At 47.7% G+C, this 18420-nt stretch overlaps 1 protein-coding gene across 1 annotated transcript in view; it reads right to left on the bottom strand.

Moving 5' to 3' along the window:
- abcc1 (ATP binding cassette subfamily C member 1 (ABCC1 blood group)) overlaps positions 1-18420 on the bottom strand; it is a 133204-nt gene that overhangs the window by 59337 nt on the left and 55447 nt on the right. Inside the window, 2 exon segments of the mRNA XM_086002247.1 lie at positions 18-164; positions 17575-17778. Of these exon segments, the coding sequence (XP_085858373.1) occupies positions 18-164; positions 17575-17778 (351 nt within the window).

Raw genomic sequence — 18420 nt, 5'->3', positions numbered from 1 at the left:
TATGAGTACTTACTTACTTGCACTATACTGCTAATGACCATTGGGAGCATGTTGAGTGGGAATCTGAGAATGTTAAAAAGTGCCAAAGAAACAAAAGCTTTCTGAGCATCCAACACGTTCTTCTCATCTATAAGTACATACACTGCAAACGAAGATAAAGCAACCTGTTCAAAATGAAAGAGAAACAAGTTGTAATAATTAATTTCTTATAATTCTGTAGATGTGGAGGTATTGCAAAGAAATAGAATGAGCTTCATTTATAATAGAAACATTTTATCGAGAAACCTTGGCCATAAATTAATGCACCTTGCATATCCACTATTGTTCATTTGATACTATCAGTGTTTTCATGACCAACATACTACCATACTCATGGGGTCAGAACATATTTACTTAGCAGCATACTATAACAATATCACCCATCAGACCCTATTACTAGATTGTGCCTGCCTGTAGTAGGATTCCATCTCTACTAAAGAAAATAAATCACACTAAAATAAATTTTACAATGAAACTATCATTTGACCTGGGAGCACCAAATGCAATCCTCAGTCTGGCATATCAAAAAAGCAGCAGTATATTGCTCAGTCCCCACTACAGAGATGGCAGCTTAGCTGCACTGGCCGAGTTACTTGGGAGGCAGAATACATCACCCATGCAATGTGAAACTTCTGTAATATGGTTTGTATCCCCAGTGCAGTCCCACTTATGCTAACACTAATAGCCCTAACTGTGCTAATGTATGAATTGTACAAATTTGCACATTGAAGCCTTTTCACATAGTCAGCAATATGGAATAGTGTGTAGGCCATTCAGAAAACATGCTATGCAACATGATGTTACTGTCTCATTGCCTTAAATCGCCACCCATATAAGCGGTTAAGTCAACAGTAAGTTTTTATGCTATTTTTTAAAGCGCGTCTTAAATCTTTACCGGTTATCTCCATAGTAAAGAATTTACTATTGTTATTGCTCAAACACGATTAAATATTTTACAGCTCAACTCGTCGAGATTTTCACAGAGGAGTTCAAATGAGTAAAACAGCGCTCCAATAGCATTACAGGAAACTTTGTGTTATCCGGAGGCTAAATGTCCGGCAAGCTCGAGCCACCAGCAAAAATCAGGAGCTGTTTTGTTAGGTTTTTTTTCTTCTCGTGGCTTTTTTTTTTTTCCCCCAACAGTCAGGCTCTGCAAAGTCTCTCTGAAGCTGTTGCTAAGTGACAGAGATGCTTCCAAGGTACGGCCGACTGTTTAGAAGCAGCAAGAGTGTTTGTTGCCAGATACGGAGCTCCGTATGCTTCAACATTAACGCTGGTTTGTCCGGCAGTTTTGAGGGAACGGCAACAGCTCGGTCCCGTCGGTGCCGGATAGCACAAAGTTTCCTGTACTTGAGCTGTTCAATTTGAAGATTAGCATTGACAATTTACTGCAACACACAAACCAGTTCCAATACAGACTGGTGCCTCACATTACAAAAATGGGAGATGTGATGGTCTACAAAGTGCAATTGAAGAAGGAAATTTTGTAGCCTTGATTATTTTACAAGCATGGTTACCATGTTTAACAGGTGGGGGAGATGGAATACACTGAATAAGAAACTTCAGGCAATAAAGATGGAAGTGCTGTTGGTCCAACAAACAATTAGAAATAAATTTTAGTTGATTTTGTAGAATCCTTATTTACTTGGATATCAGGGAGTTTCAAAATTAAAATGGGTGTGACAGATCCATAAAACAAAAGTTACAGAAATACAATGAAATTTAAAGTTATGGGGACAATAACTTTTACTTCAAAAGACACCATTTCTGAATATTTGCAGTCCACTAATAATTTGATAAACTTTGCAGCTCTTTCCATGGATTATTGTGTGAATGCACCCTCCTGCTCTTCCTGCAACATTGCTGTAAGCCACAAAGATCAGGAAAGTCCAAGGTTTGATCACTGTTCTGTGGCAAGTTAGCTGATCTCATCCAGGGTAACAGATAAGCGTGCTACCATCATATCAGCACCCCTATATGGTCGAAGGGGAAGAGAAAGAAATCTTTAAAAATATTTATCAGCCATGATCACCATGCAGTGCTGGAAAGTACTCAAATGTAGATGTGGAGTGAGGACAAGATCAGGCCTGTCTGCGACACCATGAACAAATAATTTTCTGACACTCACTGTCAAGGGTCACTTGGGTGCCCAAGAGCTGCTGGCACTCATACCAAACAAGAGTCAGTACCCTCATGTGAAGAAGGGAGAAAAAAAATTGGCAAACACTACAGTTGAATCCACATGCAAAATATGCAGTCCAGATAAATTCCTAGTACTGTAATGTCCTGACACAGAAATTGTTCCCAAGTCCCAGTTTTGTTCCTTACATAGTCAGTTTTATGTGAATCTTGCTACATCTCTTCCAACTTATTGAACAGAACCTCACTGTATAAACTACATTGGACAGCAATTAGTTGTCTGGACCACATCAGTTTTTTTTTTTTTTTATATAAACTGAAAGCAACACACAAGGGTATACTGCTATAGAACTCCCTGAATTGTACCTTTATTCATCAACATGCTCCCTATAATAAACATGCTCTTAAAATAGGTCTAGAATTCTTTCCAGTCATAAATTCTTTCCCCAAGACAACACTTTACCAGTATATACTGCAGGCAGAAACAGATCTCTGCTGTGCATACTTTAACCTAATGCAGACATAATAAAATCACATCAGCTTTTACACAGGGCTTCCCTTGTCAGCTCTAAGCTCTGACAGGACAGATGTATACAAGTATTATTTAGTCCCTTGTTTCACCCCTTGCTGTTTTTTTCCTATATACATACAAACCTGAAAAAACATGTTATAAATCATTTAAAACTCCTTCCTCATAGATCTGGGGGAGGGGGGGGGGGGGGTAAAGTCCTGTTTTGAAAAAATTATCTCCGATATATTTCTCCATTCTACAGATGAATAGGTTCATTTCAAGAGGATATGTTATTTAAGTTATGTTGTTTAAATAATGTTGTACAAAGTCGGATCAGAAAATGTGTGATACAGAAGCAGTTAACAAGCATGAAGTTTTATATGAATCAGACGTAATTTAACTTCTGCAGTAACATTTTGGTGCAAAAGTCATGACAACCAAATGAAAAGGCTCCATGATCAAAAAATATCTATTTGCCCCATGGCCCTACTGCACTCATACAACTGATATTTATGCACATACTATCAGATGTGCAGAGTAATAATTTTGGCTTCAAACGATTTACATTGAGTTTAACGTTTATTAATAAAAATTGCCTTCTTGTTTCAATACTCACCACTGTGTCACATTTTTATACATTCAGTAAAATCAGTGGTTTTATGGCAGTAATTAAAGAGACCAATGATACCTGGGAGTCAATTCCTAGGCTGTAATTAAAGGGATTTAGATAGTCAGTAAAAATTGTTAGCAACGGTTTAATCATATGGGACTGCTACTGAATTCTCTATATTAATTTATGTTAACTATGTCCAGTAACTTTTCGATTGTAGCCGATCTCACCAGCAATTTAATTATCCCTTTGATATGGACAGATCCTGTAACAAGATCTTCGGAAGTGGGTATGAAGACAACAGGATATTTTGTAGGTTATTCAACTTTAAACTTCACAGGAATGTAGGAGAGGTCTGACATTTATATGATGGTTAGGTGTCTGTAAAGCTGAAGATGGCAGGAAAGGGCTGTATTGGTTGTACATACACAGCCTAGGGGTACGGTAGCATAGTGGTTATATTACTGGACGAGTAATCCAGAGACTCCGGCCCCGATTTTCGGCTTGTGTGGGGAATGGTCGGATTTCCCCGAATGTGGGGTTTCTGACACATAAAAAAGTGTCAGCCAGCTCCACGCAATTTTCCCTCAAGTGGCCAATTAATTCCCAGCATGTGGGAAGCCTTGCTAATTGTCCAATTCGAGTCAGAAATCCCCACACTATGATGTCATCATTCGTGGTGCTTTCAAAGTGTCCAGCAAGCTTCTCCACCTCTGCAGGCTTCTCAACCACTCTTGCACAATGGCAGAGGAGCCTGCACCAGCTGCATAGGCCGCGCTGCCTTCAAATTCGACGAGGCTTCACTGCAGGCATTATTGGATGGGGTTAGGGCCCACAGGGAGGTCCTCTTCCCTAGGTCAGGGAGGAAGAGGCCTCCCACTGAGACCAATGTTGCATGGATGCAGGTGTCAGCAGATGCCAACTCGCTGGGAGTCACCAGAAGAACCTTGGCATTACATCTCTATCTCCTTCCTTTACTCCCCCACAGTACCATCCAGAGCCCCCGTCCTCACTGTGCAGCCAGACTCCTCAGAGGAAGCTCCATCCTCTGAGGGCGCAGCATCAGCAGAAGTAAGCGCACCCAGCACCAGCGCAGACACTCACCCCTCGGGGGGACCTTCGGGACATAGAGTAGTGCTGTCACCTGGTGTTTCACAGCTCACAAGTGAGCCTCAGCAGATTCTAGAGACAGGGACAGCAGTGGAGAGTCCTCGTCGGAGAGCGCAGGACTCTGCCAGCTCAGCTCAGCTGTGCTGCATGACGACCCTCTGCCTCCATCCGCAAGAGAAGAGGTGATGGATCTCCATGCACAGATGCAGGAGTCTCTGGCAGGTTTTGTCTCCAGGGTCGCTGCGAGTGCTGAGCAAATGGAGGAGTCCATAGCGACCATGAGCAGAGCCTTTGTGGAGTCATTGGCGCATGAACGCATCACCATGGAAAGGTTGGCAACCTCCATGCAGGAGATAACTCGCCAGGGTACGGAAAACATGGTGAGTGCTCATAAGAGAATGACATCTCTTGAGGAGCGTTGGCCATCTGTTGAACAGAGAAACCAGATCTTCATGGAAGTCCTTCTGAGTAGGACTGCCAGTGCAGAAACAGGTCCCACTGGCTCCCTAAAGCACAGCAAGGTGCTCTCAAGCCACTTCCAAGCACTGGCCCCTTCTGGCCTGTGCAGCTTCAGGTGAGTGAGCAGCAGTCTGGTGCTCCTGGTGCTCATCCTGCTGTTCCTGGTTCTGCTGCTGCCGCCTCTGCTGTTGGAGATCCTCTAATGCCAGGAAGGGAACGTCCCAAAGGCCTCCCATGCTTCTGGCAGATGCCTCCGTTGAGGGGGCGCTGAGTTAGGGTGGTGAGAGGGGCTTCCCAGGAGCTCACACTGGAGACGTGTGTGAGGCTCCAACTTTCTGCAGCTGCTCCTAAGGCTTCAAAAGGTTCCCCCAAGCCTTGATCAACAAGGTCCTGCAGCCTGCAAATGCTGCCTATTTAAATCTCTTCAGCCCTCAGCGACCTGCTGCTGCAAGCAAGCAAGCCAGCTGTTTTCATGCCAGCTCTCAGCAGCGGGGTTCCCCGCAGGCGGGTTTCAGGTGGGGAAAGCCCCAAAGTCACAACGGCACGGGAAAATCCACTTCAACAAGCAGATAATTGCTGGTTAGTGCTCCGACGACCAGTCCCGCCAGCGGCGGCCGGGACTGAAGCGGGGCGCACGGAAATGGCAGTCCGAAAGTCGGACGGGGCGGGGAATCAGGCGGGGGGGGGGTCCCGACCCGCTTTTTTGCCAATTTTCGGCCCCCGACCGCATGAAAAGCCGCCCAACGGCGGCCAGAAAATCAGAGCCTTGGACTAATGATCCATAGACATGAGTATAAATCCCAGTTGGGGAACTTTAATTCAGTTAATTAAATAAATCTGGAATTAAAAAGCTAGTATCAGCAATGGTGACCATGAAACTACCGGATTGTTGTAAATGGTCACCATATCCCTTTAGGGAAGGAGACCTGCCGTCCGTATCTGGCCTATATGTGACTCCACCAATGTGGTTGACTCTTAACTACCCTCTCTTAAATGGCCTAGCAAGCCACTCAGGAGTATCAAATCGCTATAAAAACCATAAGAAGAAAAAAACCGGACGGACCACCCGGCCTCGACCAAGGCACTAGATTTGGACACGACAAAGGCACACCCAGCCCAGCAAAGTCTTCCTCACCAAAATTAGGAGCCATAGTCATAACGGCACAGGAGGCCATTCGGCCCATCGAGTCCATGTAGAGCAATCCAGTCAGTCCCATTCCCCCGCTCTATCCCCGTAGCCCTGCAAGTTTATTTCCCACAAGTGCCTATCCAGTCTCCCCTTGAAAACATTGAGTGCCTCCGCTTCCACCACTTCCGTCAGCAGTGAGTTCAAGGTCCTCACCACTCGCTGTGTAAAAAAGTTCTTCCTCACGTCCCTCCTGTATCTCTTACCCAAAACCTTAAATCTGTGTCTCCTAGTCATTGTACCATCAACTAGTGGGAACAGCCTTTCCCCGTCTAGCCTATCCAAACCTGTCATAATCTTGTACACCTCTATCAAATCACCACTCAACCTCCTTTGCTCTAATGAAAACAAATCCAGCTTCTCCAACCTGTCCTTGTAGCTAAGATCGCCCATCCCCAGAACCATTCTGGTAAATCTCCTCTGCACCCTCTCAAGGGCCTTCACATCCTTCCTAAAGTGTGGTGACCAGAACTGGATACAATACTCCAGTTGTGGCCTTTTCCGCATTTTATAAAGGTTCAGCATAACTTCTCTACCTTTGTAATCAATACCTCTATTTATGAAGCCCAAGATCCCATATGCTTTGTTGACCACTCTCTTAATATGTCCTACCACCATCAGGGACCTATGCACATTAACTCCCAGGTCCCTCTGTCCCTGCACACTCTTTAAAACTGTGCCATTAAGTGTATATTGCCTCTCCCTGTTCCTTCTGCCAAAATGCATAACCTCACACTGCTCTATTTTATTCGATCTGCCACTTGTCTGCCCATTCTGCTTGCCTTTCTATGTCCTGTTGCAGTCGATTGGTATCATCCTCACTGTTCGCCACACCCCCAAGTTTGGTGACATCGGCAAATTTAGAAATTCTACTCTGTATTCCAATATCCAGGTCATTTATATATATCAAAAAAAAGCACTGACCCTTGGAGAACACAACTGTCTACTATCCTCCAGTCTGAAAAACAGCCATTTACCAAAATCGCTGTTTTCTGTCCTTAAGCCAATTCCTTATCCAAGCTGCCACTGACCCACCTATTCCATGAGCCTCAATTTTGTTAACCAGCTTTCTATGTGGTACTTTGTCAAATGCCTTCCGAAAATCCATGTAGACAACATTCATTGCATTCCCTTCATCAACGTTCTCTGTTACTTCATCAAAAAATTCAATTAGATTAGTCAAAAACGATCTGCCTTTTACAAATCCGTGTTGGCTCTCCTTAACTAGCTTAAACCTCTCCAAATGCCCGTTAATTTTTTCCTTGATTATTGTTTCTAAAACTTTACCCACCACTGATGTTAAACTGATCGGCCTGTAGTTACTAGGATTGTCCTCACACCCTTTCATGAACAATGGTGTCACATTTGCCACTTTCCAATCCTCAGGCACCTGCCCGCCATCTACGGAAGATTGGAAAATTATGGCAAGCCCTTCCACTATCTCCTCCCCCAATTCCCTTAGCAACCTGGGATGCAAGCCAACTGGACCAGGCGATTTATCCACTCCAAGCACACCCAGTCTTTCTAGTACATCCTGTCTATCAATTTTCACCCCTTCCATTGCTTCTACCTTTTCCACTTCTACCGATATTTTGTCAGCATCCACCTCCTTGGTAAACACCGATACAAAGTACTCATTGAGTATTCTAACCTTGCCCTGCGCCTCTTAAGCATACATCACCTTTTTTGTCTCGAATAGGCCCCACCTCGCTTACTGTTTACATGCCGGTAAAATATTTTTCGGTTCCCTTTTATGTTAACCGCCATTCTACTCTCATTTTCTCTCTTTGCCAATCTTATTTTCATCTTCACTTCCCCTCTCAACTTATTGTATTTGGTCTGGTTCTCCCTTGAAGAATTCACCTGACATTCTACATACACCCTCTTTTTGTTTCATCATCTTCCCAATCTCCCTCGTCATCCAAGGAACCCTTTCTTTGGTTTCCTTACCCTTCCCTCTTGTTGGAATGTACCTAACCTGTACTTGGAACATCTCTTCCTTAAAGATCACCCATTGTTCTGTTAGTTTTTCCTGTCCGTCTTTGGTTCCATTTTACCCTGGCTAGATCCTTTCGCATTCCATTGAAGTTAGCCCTATTCCAGTTTAGAAGTTCCACTCTAGATTGTTCCTTGCTCCTCTCCATTGCTAATCTAAATCTTATGATACGATGATCGCTCATACCCAAGTGTTCTCCCACAGACACTTGGTCAACCTGGCCCACCTTATTCCCCAGCACCAGATCCAGCAATGCCTCCTTCCTAGTTGGGCCAAGAACATACTGGTCAAGGAAATTCTCGTGAACAATTTCAGAAATTCATTCCCCTCCTTTCCCTTTACCCTAGCATTATCCCAATCGATGGCAGCACGGTGGCATAGTGGTTAGCACTGTTGCCTCACAGCGCCAGGGACCCGGGTTCGAATCCGGCCTCGGGCGACTGTCTGTGTGGAGTTTGCACATTCTCCCCGTGTTTGCGTGGGTTTCCTCCGGGTGCTCCGGTTTCCTCCCACAGTCCAAAGATGTGCGGGTTAGGTTGATTGGCTATGATAAATTGACCCTTAGTGTTAGGGGGATTAAATACGTGGGGTTATGGGGATAGGGTGGGATATGTGTTGGTGTAGGGGTTACGGGGATCGGGTGGGATATGTGTCGGTGCAGGCTCAATGGGCCGAAATGGCTTCTATCTGCACTGTGGGGTTTCTGTGATTTCTGTGATATTTGGGTAATTAAAGTCCCCCAATATCACCACTCAATAGCTCTTGCATAGCTCTGCGATTTCCCTGCAGATTTGCTCCTCTACCTCCCTCTCACTATTTGGAGGCCTGTAGAATACCCCCAATAGTGTGATCATACCCTTTTTACTCCTCAACTCTAACCAAATGGATTCTGTCCCCTCAAGAACATCCTCCCTTTCCGACACTACAATGTCTTCCTTAATCAGCACTGCCACCCCACCTCCCTTTTTTCCTTCCCTATCTTTTCTGAACACCTTGTACCCTTGAATATTAAGTGCCCAGTCCTCACCGTTTTTAAGCCACGTTTCCATTATTGCCACAAGGCTAATTGTGCTTGTAGCTCACCAACCTTATTCACCACACTGTGCGTTTCCGTACATGCATTCTAAACCCATTTTTGAATTTGTCGTCGTTTTTCTTAGTCTGCTCCTATCTAATATGGTACTACTTCCGTCTCTAGTACTACTTTTTTCTCTAGTACTATCCAACACACACTCTTTTGTGCACCTGTCCTACAGACTAGACAAGCAATAGCCTGACATAATCACAGAAACATACCATTACATAAATTTAAAACAGAAATAGACAGTGATATACCTATCAATTCCTCCAATAAAAGGCGAAGAGTTACGAAGGTGACTAAAGGTTTTTATTGACTAAATAACAGCCCACTCTCGTGGGTGATCCGATCCAAGCAGGAGGAATACCAGCCAGTCGCTCACCTTTATACCTGGCCTGGTGGGTGGAGCCAAGGCGGAGTCGGCAGTGGTCATCCCAGGTATAGCAGTGTGGCAAGAGGCGACCTCGTACCGTGATACAATAGTGGTCAGTGATACAGTTATAACGAACAGTGGTGAACAGTGCTAACGATAGTGAACGTGGTTTACCACATTCACCCCTTGTTTAGAATTAAGTCCGGCGGGGTGAAGTGTACTACCAATTCTGGTAGGTCAGTCTGTCCGGAGGCTTCGTAAGCCTCTCCGATCGCCGCAGCGGTGGTGTTGCCTTATCCGGTGCTGGTGCCTTATCCGGTGTTGATGCTGGTGTTTGCGTGGTCGGCGAGGGCTCGTGGGGTTCCGGCATGCCGTCTACCTGGACTGAGGTTGGGGGGGGTGGTGGCGGTGTTTCCGGATCGGCTGAGGGTGCGAGGTCTCGTAGGGAGACAGTGTCCTCCCGCCCGTCTGGGTACGCCACGTAGGCGTACTGGGGGTTGGCGTGCAGGAGGTTCACCCTCTCGACCAGGGGGTCCGTTTTATGGGTCCTCACGTGTTTCCGCAGCCAGACCGGCCCCGGGGCGGTCAGCCAGGTTGGTAGAGTGGTTCCCGTAGTCGACTTCCTGGGGAAAACGAACATTCGTTCATGGGGGGTGGTGTTAGTGGCCGTGCAAAGTAATGACCGGATGGAGTGCAGCGCTGTCGGGAGGACTTCTTGCCAGCGGGAGGTTGGGAGGCCCTTAGACTTTAAGGCTAAGAGGACGGCCTTCCATACCGTCGCGTTCTCTCTTTCCACCTGACCGTTACCTCTGGGGTTGTAGCTGGTGGTCCTGCTTGCTGCAATACCTCTCTCTAGGAGGAATTGCCGGAGTTCCTCGCTCATGAAGGAGGAGCCCCGGTCGCTGTGTATATAGTTCGGGAACCCGAACAAGGCGAAGAGGGCATTCAGGCACTTAATGACCGTGCTACTGGTCATGTCGGGGCAGGGGAAGGCAAAGGGGAAGCGGGAGTACTCATCAACGATGTTGAGGAAGTACACATTACGGTCAGAGGACGGGAGGGGCCCCTTAAAGTCGATGCTCAGGCGCTCGAAGGGGCGGGTGGCCTTGATCAGGCTTGCTCGGTCCGGCCTATAGAAGTGCGGTTTGCACTCCGCACAGGTCTGGCAGTTCCTGGTCATGGTCCTGACCTCCTCGATGGAGTAGGTCAGGTTGCGGGCCTTAATGAAATGGTAGAGTCTGGTGACTCCGGGGTGGCAGAGCTGGTCGTGGAGGGTCTGAAGCCTATCGATATGCGCGCTGGCGCATGTCATTCGTGAAAGGGCATCAGGGGATTCGTTCAGCTTGCCTGGCCGGTACAAGATCTCATAATCGTAGGTGGAGAGCTCGATTCTCCATCTCAAAATCTTGTCATTCTTGATTTTGCCCTTCAGCTTGTTATTAAACATGAAAGCCACCGAACGCTGGTCGGTGAGGAGGGTAAATCGTTTGCCTGCCAGGTAGTGCCTCCAGCGCCGTACTGCCTCCACGATCGCCTGGGCCTCTTTCTCGACCGACGAATGTCGGATCTCGGGGCCCTGTAGGGTCCTTGAGAAGAAGGCCACTGGCCTCCCCTCCTGGTTTAGGGTGGCGGCTAAGGCGAAGTCGGAGGCGTCGCTCTCCACCTGAAAGGGGATGGACTCGTCCACTGCGTGCATCGTGGCCTTGGCTATGTCTCCCTTAATGAGGGAGAAGGCCGCGCACGCCTCCTCCGTGAGGGGGAAGGAAGTGGCTTTCAGGAGGGGTCTGGCTTTGTCCGCGTAATTGGGTACCCATTGGGCATAGTAGGCGAAAAGCCCCAGGGTTCTCCTAAGTGCTTTAGGGCAGTGGGGGAGGGGTAGCTCCATGAGGGGGCGCATTCTTTCTGGGTCGGGGCCGATGATTCCGTTCTCCACTACGCAGCCGAGGATGGCAAGGCGCGTGGTGTTAAACACGCATTTCTCCTTATTGTAGGTGAGGTTCAGCCGTTGGGCCGTACGGAGGAATTTCTCCAGATTCGCGTCATGTTCCTGCTGGTCGCGGCCGCAGATAGTGACGTTATCTAGGTAGGGGAATGTAGCCTGCAGTTCGTTCTGGTCAACCATCTGGTCCATCTCCCTTTGGAAGACCGAGACCCCATTAGTGACACCGAAGGGGACCCTAAGGAAGTGGTATAGGCGCCCATTCGCCTCGAAGGCGGTATACTGGCGGTCCTCAGGGTGGATAGGGAGTTGGTGGTAGGCCGACTTCAGGTCGATGGTCGAGAATACTTTATACTGTGCAATCTGATTGACCATGTCAGATATGCGGGGGAGGGGGTATGCGTCCAGCTGGGTATATCTGTTTATGGTCTGGCTGTAGTCGATGACCAGGCGGTTTTTATCGCCGGTCTTTACGACTACGACCTGGGCACGCCAGGGGCTGCTGCTCCCCTCGATAATGCCCTCTTTCAGGAGGCGCCGCACCTCAGAGCTAATGAAGGCTCTGTCCCCGGCGCTATACCGCCTGCTTTTGGTAGCGACGGGTTTGCAGTCAGGGGTAAGGTTAGCAAACAGAGAGGGTGGCGGGACCTTGAGGGTGGAGAGGCTGCAGGTGTTACGCGGTGGGCGGTTTAACGTTTGCTGGTTGTTGACTGTGAGTGGGGGGAGGGGTCCACCGTATGCTAGGGTTACGCTTTGGAGGTGGGATTGGAAGTCCAGCCCTAGTAGGACGGCAGCGCAGAGATGGGGGAGGACGAGGAGTTTAAAGTTTTTATACTCCGTGCCCTTAACCGACAGGGTCACGACACAGTAGCCGCTGATGTCCGTGGCGTGGGACCTCGATGCCATCGAGATTCGGCTGCGCGTTGGTAGGACAGAGAGGGAGTAGTGGCTCACCGTGTCTGGGTGGATGAAGCTCTCCGTGCTTCCGCTGTCGAACAGGCAGGTCGTGGCGTGGCCGTTCACTTTGATGTCCATCATTGACTTGGACAGATGGTGCGGGCGGGCTTGGTCCAGGGTGACGGAAGCTAGTGTGTAGCTGAGCGAGTCGTTGTCATCTGCGGGCGAGGCGGTCGGGCGTGGTGAGTAAAATGGCGTCTCCCACGAGGTAGGGCCCCATGAGGCACTATTGGGGTCGGTTGCCTTAATCAAAGATGGCCGCCCCCATGACTCATGTGTGGGGATGCTGGCCTCAGTTGCCCTAAACAAAGATGGCCGCCCCCATGACTCATGTGTGGGGATGCTGGCCTCAGTTGCCCTAAACGAAGATGGCCGCCCCCATAGTTCGCATGCGGCACTGCTGGCCTCTGAGGATCCGCTCCTGCAGGCCTTGGAGAAGTGGCCTTTCTTCAGGCAGGTTCTGCATATGGAGTTCTTGGCTGGGCAGCGCGACCTCGGGTGCTTCTCCTGGCCACAAAAAAAACAGCCGGCGGCCCGATCGCGGATGCCCGATGTCGGGGCCGGTGCCGGGGGTGGCGGGGCCGGTCGGGTCCGGGACGCCGACGCAGAGGTAGGTCCCGGGGGCGGCGCTGGGAAGGGTGCTGTGGTAGGGGTCGGGCCCGAGTCCCAGGGTCGCGAGCAGTACCTGGTGAATGCTTCCTGATCTTGGTGGGCCACTTCCAGGGAGATAGCGAGGGCTTCAGCTTTTTCCATGCTGAGGTCTTTAGCTTCCAGCAGTCTTTGCCGTGAGTACTCGGACCGTAGGCCTTTCAGGAATGCGTCGCGGATATTATCTTCAGTATTTTCGGCTGCCGACACCGATTTAAAGTCACAGTTCCTGGCGAGTGCATATAGCGCCTGTGAGAATTCGGCTACTGATTCTCCTGGCTGTTGCGGCCGTGATCTTAGGAGGTGCCTAGCGTACATGTAGTTTACCGGGGTCCGGTACTTCTGTTTCAGCAGGTTGATGGCGGTCTCGTAGGTAGTCATGTCCTCGATGAGAGTGTATACTCTCGGGCTCAGTTGTGCCTGCAGGACACTTAGTTTGGATGCCTGAGGGACGCTGGATTCTCTCAGGTATGATTCGAAGCAGACCAGCCAGTGTTTAAAGTCTGCGGCTGAGTTTGCTGCTCGTGGGTTCAGGTCCAGGTACGGCGGTCTGAGGGCTCGCAGCCAAGCTGGCTGGTGTGGCTGTGCTCCTGGGAGCTGCGCTGGTGGCTCCTCCGCCGGTTGTGACTCGTTGTCGGACATCATTAAATTTAGTCAATAAAATTGATATACCTATCAATTCCTCCAATAAAAGGCGAAGAGTTACGAAGGTGACTAAAGGTTTTTATTGACTAAATAACAGCCCACTCTCGTGGGTGATCCGATCCAAGCAGGAGGAATACCAGCCAGTCGCTCACCTTTATACCTGGCCTGGTGGGTGGAGCCAAGGCGGAGTCGGCAGTGGTCATCCCAGGTATAGCAGTGTGGCAAGAGGCGACCTCGTACCGTGATACAATAGTGGTCAGTGATACAGTTATAACGAACAGTGGTGAACAGTGCTAACGATAGTGAACGTGGTTTACCACAGACAGTTTCCTAGAAGAAAAGGGAATTAAGGGTTACGGGGAGCGGGCAGGGATTTGGACATGAGTTTAGGTGCGGATCGGTCATGGCCCTGTGGGTAGCGGAGCGGGCCCAGGGGCCGTGTAGCCTGATCCTGCTCCTGTTTCGTGTGTCTAATTCTGTTAGATTCAGGAGATAGTCCTGTCAGTGGATTGGCGGTTAGGATCAGATCAGCCATGATCTTATTGAATGGCGGAGCAGGCTCGAGGGGCCAATTGGCCTACTCCTGCTCCTATTTCTTATGTTCTTATGTTCTTATGTTCCATCACCATCCCTGGGTATGTTCTGCCGGTGGCGACAGGACAGACATGGGCAAAGAAACCTCCTGCCGATTACCACCAACCGCCCTCCTCCACTGATGAATCAGTACTCCTCCATGTTGAACACCACTTGGAAGAAGCAATAAATGCGCACTCGGTGGGGAACATCAATCCCCTTCACCAAAAATGGCTCAGCAGCACCACTACTGACCGAGCCCTGAAGGACATAGCTGCCAGACTGGGCTTGCAGCAGGTGCTGAGACAACCAGCACAAGGGGAAAAACCTACTTGACCTCATTACCAATCTACTTGTCCCAGGTCCTACCAAATGACAGTATTGGTAGGAGTGACCAGCGCAGTCATTGCAGAGACAAAGTTCCATCTTCACACTTCCATCGTGTTGTGTGCACTACCACCGTACTAAATGAGATAAATTTAGAATAGACCTAGCAGCTCAAAACTGGGCATCCATGAGGCACTGTGGGCCATCAGCAGCAGCAGATTTGTACTGCACCACAATCTGTAACCTCATGGCCAGGCACATCTCTCACTCTACTATTACCATCAAGCCAGGGGACCAACACTGGTTCAATGAGGAGTGTAGAAGAGTATGCCAGGAGCAGCACCAGGCGTACCTAAAAATGAGGTGCCAACCTGGTGAGGCTACACCGCAGGATTACACGCATGCTAAATAGCGGAGACAGAGCTAAGCGATCCCACAACCAACAGATCAGATCAAATCTCTGCAATCCTGCCACATCCAGTCGTGAATGGTGGTGGACAATTAAACAACTAACGGGAGGAGGGGGCTCCAACAATATCCCCATCTTCAATGATGGTGGAGCCCAGCATGTGAGTGAAAAAGACACGGCTGAAGCGTTTGCAACCATCTTCAGCCAGAAGTGCAGAGCAGATGATCCATCTCAGCCTCCTCCCGAGGTCCCCACCAACAGAGATACCAGTCTTCAGCCAATTCAATTCACTCCACGTGATAGCAAAAAACAGCTGAGCGTACTGGATAAGAAAATGGGCCCACACATTTCGACTGTAGTGCTGAACATTTGTGCTCCAGAACTAGCCACACCTCTAGCCAAGCTGTTCCAGTATAGCTACAACACTGGCACCTACCTGACAAAGTGGCAAATTGCCCAGGTATGTCCTGTCCACAAAAAGCAGGACAAATCCAATCCGGCCAATTACCGCCATCAGCATACTCTCAATCATCAGCAAAGTGATGGGAGGAGTCGTCGACAGTGCTATCAAGCGGCACTTACTCACCAATAACCGGCTCGCCGATGTTCAGTTGGGGTTCCGCCAGGACCACTCCATTCCAGGCTTCATTACAACCTTGGTCCAAACATGGACAAAAGAGCTGAATTCTAGAGTTGACTGCCCTTGACATCAAGGCATCCTTTGACCGAGTGTGGCATCAAGGAGCCCTAGTTAATGGGAATGAGAATGGGGGTGGGGAAGACTTTCCATTGGCTGGAATCATACCCAGCACAAAGGAAGATAGTTGTGGTTGTTGGAGGCCAATCATCTCAGCTCTAGGACATTGGTACAGGGGTTTCTCAGGGCAGTGTCCTCGGCCCAACCACCTTCAGCTGCTTCATCAATGACCTTCCCTCCAACATAAGGTCAGAAGTGGGGATGTTCGCTGATGACTGCACAGTGTTCAGTTCCATTTGAAATTCCTCAGATAATGAAGAAGTCCGTGCCTGCATGCAACAAGGCCTGGACAGCATTCAGGCTTGGGTTGATAAATGGCAAGTAACATTCACGTCACACAAGTGCCAGGCAATGACCATCTCCAACTAGAGTGTGTCTAACCACCTCCCCTTGACATTTAACGGCATTATCATCATCAAATCCTCCACCATCAACATCCTGGGGGTCACCATTGACCAGAAACATAACTGGAACAGCCACATAAATACTGTGGCTACAAAAGCACGTCAGAGGCTGGGTATTCTGCAATGAGTGACTTACCTCCCGACTCTCCAAAGCCTTTCCACCATCTACAAGGCATGAGTCAGGAGTGTGATGGAATACTCTCCACTTGCCTGGATGAGTGCAGCTCCAATAACACTCAAGAAGCTCAACACAATCCAGGACAAAGCAGCCGACTTGATCAGCACCCCATCCACCACCCTAAACATTCACTCCCTCCACCACCAGTGCACCGTGCCTGCAGTGTGTACCATCTACAAGATGCACTGCAGCAACTCGCCAAGGCTTCTGAGACAGCACCTCCCAATCCAGAGACCTCTACCACCTAAAAGGACAAGGGCAGCAGACGCATAGGAACACCACCACCTGCAAGTTCCTCTCAAAGTCACACACCATCCTGACTTGGAAATGTATTGCCGTTCCTTCATCGTCGCTGGGTCAAAATCCTGGAATTACCTCCCTAACAGGAATGTGGGAGGACCTTCACCACACGGACCGCAGCGGTTCAAGAAGGCAACTCACCACCTCCTTCTTGAGGGCAATTAGGGATGGACAATAAATGCTGGCATTGCCAGCGATACCCACATCCGTGAATGAATTTTAAAAAAGTAACACCTTCACAGTTTGTCAGGAAACCTTTGATAGTTCATGTATTTCTGTAACTGTCATCAGCCTAAGGATTTGATTGCCAGATCAATCAGGATGTGTAAAACTGAAGTCAATGATAAGGGACATGAAAATAAGATTAGGTAATGCTGAAACATAACCGGATTGAAAAAATATATAAGAATGGTTGCTGGGAGAGAGATCTCAAAATTCGATGAGGCCTGATCAGCCTTGAAAACAGAGCTCGAGACTCTAAAGTGTGTGAAATTCTCAGGTGAACTCGCATGGTTTTGACGCAAGTGCTGTTAAGTGTATGGTTAATTGTCAGTAATTGTGATCATAGTCTTAATAAATCTGTGAATGACTACCTGTTATGTTGTGAACCCTATTATTTGGAGGATAATTTATAAGTAAGGACACCCATCCTCTAACAAAAACTATAAGTTGATTTAAAAGCTACTAGTACTCATTCCTTGGGTTCATATATAATCTACAGTTTTATTAATTTGTGGCTTTTTTAAATTAAATTTTTAGGCAGTTTTTGTGCCAGTGTCATTACAGCTCAAGTCACTGATGCACAACAACATTCATGGACTAGTGTTAAGGTCTTGAAGTCGGAACAAAAAGCATATCCACATATTTCTAACCATTTTGTGGACTACGTTTTTTTTTGCCCAAGTCCAAACAATCCCTAGATTGCATTTCCCTTACCAGAAATGGTGCACAGACCCACGTGAATGATGAAACTGCTGAGAGATAGGCAGCACTTTTGAGTACTTGGAGCTCCTTCTGTCTAATATGCAGCACCTTTTCTTTAAATGCCAGCTCCCATGCATATAACTTTAATACTCTTATTCCATTTAGAATCTCGTTCATCAGTTTGATACGGTTGTCTTTTTCTGTCATCTGTGTCACCTGAATTTTAAAAAAAAAATTGCATCTTTACAGTTCAATATTGTTGATTTTTCCTTCCTCCTTAAAAGGAATTGCTGGTGCAATTTTTTTTATTTTTTAAAAATCTATTTCATGCATAAAACAATTTTTAATAACTTACGGATTTATGTCACTCAAATATTCTTGGATCTAGAGCACGGTTCTGATGTTTGGCTGCCAATCTAGCCTGTGCCTTTAAGACCATGCTCCAAATCGGCAAATCCAGGTAACTGTAGCTACTTATAAACTTCTGAGGTCAGAGAGCAGTTGCAATTGCTTTAATATTTCAGGGTCTACGTCAATAACTGGCTTTTGTTTTCAGGAAGTATAACCTCAACAGTAGGGTGTGGAATGCAAGAATATCCCCATATACCATGCATGCAGTGACGTACTGTATTAAATTTATAGCTTAACTAGTTAAACTAATTAATATAACTATAAATAATCGTTGAATAAAGACTTTAACTAATTAAATAAATAAAATAAGGCTAGATTAAGATATGGCAGGGCAGGTTGTGTGTCTGGACTGCAGTATGTGGGGGTTTGTGGACGGCGAGACTGTCCCAAGCAAACACGTCTGCAGGTGATATATTCCACTAAAAGGAAAGAACAAACTAACCAGTA

The sequence above is a fragment of the Somniosus microcephalus genome, chromosome 11 (genome assembly GCF_052327205.1).
Source record: "Somniosus microcephalus isolate GS21.2 chromosome 11, FLI_Smic_1.0, whole genome shotgun sequence".
Classification (NCBI taxonomy): Eukaryota; Metazoa; Chordata; class Chondrichthyes; order Squaliformes; family Somniosidae; genus Somniosus; species Somniosus microcephalus.
This window is presented reverse-complemented; position numbering and strand designations above follow the sequence as displayed.